Genomic DNA, 6,875 nt, shown 5'->3' with positions numbered 1-6,875 from the left:
GATAATGGACTGAACGTCTGCAAGCCAGCCCCAATTAAATGATGTCCTTTATAAGAGTTGCCGCAGTCATGCTGTCTCTTCAGAACAATGGAAACCCTAACTAAGATAATACCTCATACCTATAATTCTAGCACACCAGAGGTAGGAGGATTTCCAGGATCACTAGAGTTTAAGTCCAACCTGGATATTAGCACGTGCACACACAAACACACACACACACACACACACACACACACACACACACACACACACACGAAAGAAGGAAGAAAAAAGAGAGTCACATAAAATGTAGAACTTTTTCTTGTTTTGAGACAGGATCTCAGGCAGCCCAGTTGGCCTGGAACAGGTTATTATTATAGATAACGTCATCAAATCTTCCTACCTTCCCGTTTCATGAGCTGAGATTTCAACATGTGCCATTACACCCAGTTCAGAACTATAACATATAAGACGCATTTGCCACTTAGAAGTATACCTCGAGGCCATAGAAATGACTCGCTGTACAAAGGCACTAGCCATCAAACCTGAGGACCCAAGTTCTATCCCCAAGACTTATGTGGTGGAGGAACAGGGCCAAATCCCCCAAGGTTTCCTCTAACCTCCACCTATAACTCCAGTTCCAGCAGGTCTGGTATTTCTGGCCTGGTAGGGTACCTGCACACACACACACACACACACACACACACACACACACACACACACACACACAAACCCACACACAGACATGCATACATGCACAATTTTAAAATAAAAAATAAAATATTTTAAAAGAATTATTCTTAAAAATTAGTAAATATTAAAAAAATAAAATACAATAAAAAATATATTTCCCTCTATATTTCTAGTAGCTACGTTAAAAGGGAGGAGGAAAGAATGACGTTTAGTGGCACACACACCTTTAATTCCTGCACTTGGGAGCCAGAGGCAGGCAGTTCTCTGTGAGTTCAAAGTCAGCATGGTCTATGTATGGAAATCCAGGCCAATTAGAGCTACTCTGTTTCAAAAAACAAATCAGATAAAAGTCTGTGTAATAAAACACTTCAAACATTTTATTTAACCCCGTATTTCAAATGTAGTCATTTCATCCTGTTTAAACATATTAATGAGTTATTTCATATTCTTGAGTGTTTTCTGGTTCTGAGTCTTTGAACTCTAGTTTACCTCTTGTGCATTTCAATTTAGATGACAACATGTCAATTGTTGAGGTATTATGTAATTAGCCCTAATTAAACCAGTAAAGCTGTATTTAACTGAAAGGGTAGTTGCAATGCTTCGGATTTTTTTTTTCTTTTTCTTTTTTTTTTTTTCCGGGGCTGGGGATCGAACCCAGGACCTTGCGCTTCCTAGGCAAGCGTTCTACCACTGAGCCAAATCCCCAACCCCGATGCTTCGGATTTTAAATGTAGGTTTAAATTAGTAAAAATTAACTTGGGGGAGTGATGGGATACATTCCTGTCCTCTCAGGGCTCAGGAGTCATACTAGGTATTATTAGTTCAAGACTATCATCCTTGGCTACACAGAACTTGAGATAGTATGAGCTACATGAAACTGGAAAAAAAAGAGGTGAGAATATTAGGACACTCCAAGAACTGGGATTACCACGCCTGGTCTCTGGTTTGTTTGTTTGTTTGTTTGTTGTTTGTTTTTATCCCCTTTAAAGATTCACCATAGAGAGCGACTCCATCCTTTGCCCTGACACTGCCAAGTTGAGCTCCCTGTTTCCTTATCAGAGGCAAAAATCTGTCTCCCAAATGTTGCTCTTCTTCTCTGCTCGCTCTGCTCGCTCTGTTCCTTTTGAGGTTTAAACGCTGTGCCGTCTATACCAGTTTTTCTGGGTAGTGGGATAGAGGGAGAAGAGGAGGAGGAGGAGGGGGAAGAGGAGGAAGAGGAGAGACAGAGGTCCAGAATGGGATGAAGGATGAGGAAGAGGAGAGACCAGAGAGACAGAGGTCCAGAATGGGATGGAGGGGGAGGACGAGGAGGAGAAGAGAGGGAGGAAGGGAGGAAGAGAGAGAGAGGGAGACAGAGATATAGAGACAGGGAGACAGAGAGACAGAAATACTCAAAAACAAAGAGAGACACAGAGAGACAGAGGGAACAGAAAAAGAGACGGGTGTTCTTTGCCTCCAGCTGATCGGAACCTCCTCTTGCTGCCGGCGACTCGGGTGAGCTCTGACGTTGTTCTTTCTTTCTCTTTCAGGACATTAAAGACACCCTGAGCAGGTACGATGGGCATCCCCAGTGCACTGTGGCTTCAGGTTCACTCACACATACAGCACATATCCAAGTATGCTCGCATCCCCCAGTAACTCGGCTATAAACTATCGAGGCTGATGTTGGGCAGACCAAGCTGTCCACAGTAGCGTGTGGTCCGCTGGGTAACGTCACGTGTTTCTCCACCCAGTTTTACAGCGGTCTCTCTTCACCTCAAGCGGTGAATCCTGGCTTTCCTACTCTACCTCCTTCCCCTTTACCTTCTCTCTTTTCTCCCATCTTCATTTCCTATCTCCTCGGGACGGATCTCTCACTCAGCCCCATTCCGTCACCCAGCTCACTGACGCTGTATTTCTCACTCTGCCTACACCTCAGGAACCCATCTCACAGGCTCTCCCTGCCCACCCTCTACCCCCTGAACTCTGGATCAACTTATCTTCACAGGAATAAGGAATTTCAGTTTCTCAGCCCAATTCCAGTTCCTGTGGACCTGGAGAAAAAACGCAGTGAAGCAAAAGCAAGACTTGAGTCCGTCCTAAAATCCCTGACAGAATTCAAAGGTGAGGGGTCGCTGTCAGCCCTTATACTCATTCGCCTCGGGATTCTCTCCAACACCCCAGACACTGCCTGAGCCTCCCAGAAGCCAGACCGAATGCTGGCTATTTCCAAAGCATCATTATTCAGAAAGTTCTCGTAACGGGGAATCTCTCAAGTTTAATGATGTCTGAAGGCGGAACCCAGGACAAGCGCTCTGAGTTACATCCCCAGAGCCAAAGTACCCATAATTTCAAAAATTTTGTCTTGTTTATTTAGTGGTGAACATGGAGCTGGATGGATGTTCCTAATTCGGTTGCTGCTAGCCACATTTTTACCCCTGGGCACCAGAATATAGCATTCTCATGTCGTGAATACTAAAATAGGACGTAAAATACAGCAACGAAAACAAAAGCAAACGGAAATACAGCAATACAAAATTTTGAGACAGGATCTCACCGTGTTTGCCCGAGTAGTCTCTTACTAAAAATTTCAAATGCTCTCCCTTTTTTAAAAATCTGAGCTGAAGAAATTATATTATTTAAATACATCATATTCACTTCTTTTTTAAAAGCTTTATTTGTTTTATTTGCATGGCTGTTTTGTGTGCATGGATCATGCGCAAACCTGGTGCCCATGGAGATCAGAAGGGATTGTCAGATTCTCCTGGGATTGGAGTTTCAGTGGGTGCTGAGAATTTACCCTGGGTTCACTGACAAAAGGCACTGGCTTTCCACCTCCGAGCCATATCTCTGAAACTCACTATGTACTATGGACTGGCCTAAAAGTTGCCATCTTCCTGTCTCCACTTCCGTAACGTCAGCACGCTCCAGTCTTTTATGTTTTCAAAATGGCATCTAAAATTTTCCAAACTCAGTGGTTGATGTTCGTGGCTCCTATTGTGTTTGCTCTGCATAGAGCTGTGCTGGAGGGCCACTGTGGGGAGATCGTGGGGCAGTTATTCCTCTTCGGTACCTCCTTGGTCCACTGAGACGACAAGAGAAATCCCAGACCCACCTCTCCCAGGAATCAGTGCTTCACTGTGTAGTCCTGGTTCCCTGCTTAACCTCTGTGGACTCTCCATTTTCTTCACTCTCTCCTCACAGACAACCTGAAGGCCAAAGGGAAGAAAGATAAAAGCGAGTTCGTGAGCAGCCTGAATAAAGAAGAAAGGGAGAGCTGTGAGTGTGGGCTGGTCCTGCTGTTTTGGGGAAATACAAAAAGGGGAGATTCTCTCCCTAATGGGAGGATGAGGAAGGCACAGTGTGGGTGAACACCAGTGAAGAACAAGCTTGTAAAACTGTTTTATTCTTTTTAAATTTAGAGATAACCATAATATAGTGACACCTTCGCTTATTTTTTTTAAAAAATGTTCAAAATGAATGGAAACTTATACATTTATTTCTCGGTTATATAAAGCTCAGCTAGAGGCAGCTCAGTCTGTACTTGAAGCTGACCTCTGTTTGCTGCTGTCTCAATAGCCTGTGATGATGTCATCTGACGTGTTTCAGTTAAGAGAGTAGCTAGGGTAAAAGCCAAGTTCAGCCGTCCATCCTCCTTATGGTTTTTAATTTGTAACTTCCTGTTATCAACCTAAAATTTGCTTTCTATCTCCAATTTCCAGGGAGCCTATTACAGAAGAATAACTCGATGTCGCCCACCCCAGGTAGGATTCCAGCCTGGCACATTGGTCTGCCTCGGGGTAGCAAGGGACCTCCGGGTCTGCAGGTCAAAATGTTCTGCCCATTACACAGATAGAGCAGGGGAAAGATAGAGACCAGACCCCCAAGAAGAGGTACTTAACATACAGAACACCCTGCATGAATGATTGCTCTCAGCTCCCCTGAGAGATACAGATATAAGAAGAGGGCAGACAGAGAAGCAGAAACCTAAGCCTTGGAGAACACCAGCCTGGGAGGAGGGGGAGAAGGCCTGTGTAACTGCAGACTTCAGGTGCCAGACACAGAGTGAGAGGCTGGCTTCTCATCTGCCTTTTCTGCTTACCAAACTATACTTTACCTGGGAAAGGCCTACTATCCAACACGGGACCCCTAATATGTCCCACCCCCTACTTGGCCCATGTCCCTCCTGCTATCTCAGGGGCTCAGCGGTGACTGTTGTCCTCTCTTTTCTCCTTTCCTATCCCCCAAATGGCAATGAATCAATAAAACTGGGGCCACCTAATACCCATCCCTATTCCATCCCTTTCCACTTTGAGGTATCCTTTGTAAGGTAACAGCTCCTTCAATACAGCTGTGGAACAAGGCAGAGCCCCTCATGCTAGGTTCCTGGAGGAGGAGTTGGCTATGAGCCTGGGCTCTGGCCAGCCTCTAGGTGACCCTGAGTCAGCAAATTCCTTACTGAGGAGAGCTGGGAAGAGGTGTAGACTGCTCTCCTCTGGATGCTGCCCTTCCCTCCCCCTGTCCCTTTTATTTTCTTGGGTGTGTGTGTGTGTGTGTGTGTGTGTGTGTGTGTGTGTGTGTGTGTGTATGTCGGGGGGGTGGGTCCTGGAGACTAGGCTTGGGATTTGAAAGAGAAATTTTCCCTCCAGCTATACCATGAGAAGCTCAAAAGCAGGGGACTGGATGACTTGACCCGAGGCTATGCTATACCTCTTTCCCCTTCTTTATCTTCCTTCCCACAGTCCCCATGACCCTGGACAAGGACTCAGCTGACCCAGACCTCACCATTTCTCATGATGGAAAGAAAGTGACCTTGTATTATATAGCTGGAAAAGCTTCCAATAAGCAGGCAAAGCCTCGACCATTCTACCCATTCCACTGTGTGAGGGGTTCCCCAGGCCTCTCCTCAGGCCGCCGGGTGTGGGAGGCAGAAATCTGGGAGCCCTCAGGTGGGGCATGCATCATTGGCGTGGCTACAGAGTTGGCTCAAGGGTCCCAGAGTCAAAACATCAGGATGCAGAACTGCATATGGGCACTGCGGATCTCACCCACTGGATGCCAGCCATTCACCAATTGTAAAACGCAGGAGCATCTCCAGGTCTGTCTCAAGAAAGTGGGTGTCTACGTGAATCATGACTGCGGGGAGGTCATCTTCTATGATGCCATCACTAGCAAACACATCTATACTTTCCAAACTTCTTTTAACGGGAGGGTCTTCCCCCTTTTCGGGCTCCAAGTTACCTGCAGCCATATCACCCTGACCCCTTAGGGCTGCTCGCTTGTGGGTGCCTAGGTCTCTTCCCTACCTATCCCTCAGCATGGGATGAGACAAAGTGGTAGGAGTGAAGCATGGCCCTACTCCAGCACTCTACACACCTATGCACACCTGATGTATCCTCTCCCCTCCACCCCTGAGTAGAGAAGACAGTGGAATACTCCCAAAGGCTAGACACAAGATTTTTCACCACTGCACTTGGTAGCAGGAACTCTGGCCATGCTCTGCTGAGACACGGGTGCAAGGCGCTGTCCAGCACCCTGGCTGCTTTCTCCACTTTACTACTCAAAGCTCCCATGACTCTAAATTTGAGCACTTGACTCTCATCCTTTCCTGAGATCGGAGAACCAGAGGCTGTGTAGAGTCAGTCAGTTCTGTGCCAATTCCCAGTTTGTAGACGGGGATAGTCTACAATCAGGGATGCAACCTTTTGATATTTCAAAGCAACATTGTCATTCTCAGCAGCTCTGTCTTCCAATTGAAAACAAAATTGTGGGGGCTGGAGGGATGGCTCAGTGGTTAAGGGCACTGACTGCTCTTCCAGAGGTCCTGAGTTCAATTCCCAGCAACCACATGGTGGCTCACGACCATCTGTACTGAGATCTGATGCCCTCTTCTGGTGTGTCTGAAGATAGCTATAGTGTACTTATATTAATAAAAGTTAAAAAAAAACAAAATTGTAAATCACCCTCCATGTTGATTTAAATTTCTAGTTCTGTGTTAGGTCATATCAATATTCTTGGCCTCATCTTTCCCTCCAGCCTAAGGCTGGTTACCACTGGAATAGGTTAAATGGTAGTCAGGGGGACCACACACACACACAGCACACTACATTTTACCGTTAAAAATTTTAACCTATTTTACATTTCTGTATGGGGCAGCAGGCAGTGAAAGGTACCCTGATTCCTGGTTGAGACAGGTTGAATCCCCCTAAAAGGGATGGCAGGTG

The 6,875-nt window shown here is 46.0% G+C and overlaps 1 protein-coding gene across 1 annotated transcript in view; it reads left to right on the top strand.

Annotated features, from left to right (window-relative positions):
- The window catches only part of Trim31 (tripartite motif-containing 31), a 13,326-nt gene extending 6,711 nt beyond the window's left edge, over positions 1-6,615 (top strand). The window contains exons 4-8 of the mRNA NM_001106376.1: positions 2,202-2,224; positions 2,660-2,775; positions 3,856-3,930; positions 4,374-4,415; positions 5,394-6,615. Coding sequence (NP_001099846.1) covers positions 2,202-2,224; positions 2,660-2,775; positions 3,856-3,930; positions 4,374-4,415; positions 5,394-5,920 — 783 coding nt within the window. The 3' untranslated portion in view covers positions 5,921-6,615. The remainder of the gene's footprint in view (positions 1-2,201; positions 2,225-2,659; positions 2,776-3,855; positions 3,931-4,373; positions 4,416-5,393) is intronic.
- The last annotated feature ends 260 nt before the right edge of the window (positions 6,616-6,875 follow it).

The sequence above is a fragment of the Rattus norvegicus genome, chromosome 20, assembly GCF_036323735.1.
Source record: "Rattus norvegicus strain BN/NHsdMcwi chromosome 20, GRCr8, whole genome shotgun sequence".
NCBI lineage: Eukaryota > Metazoa > Chordata > Mammalia > Rodentia > Muridae > Rattus > Rattus norvegicus.
Note: the sequence above shows the minus strand (reverse complement) of the source record. Positions and strands in the feature narration are given on the sequence as shown.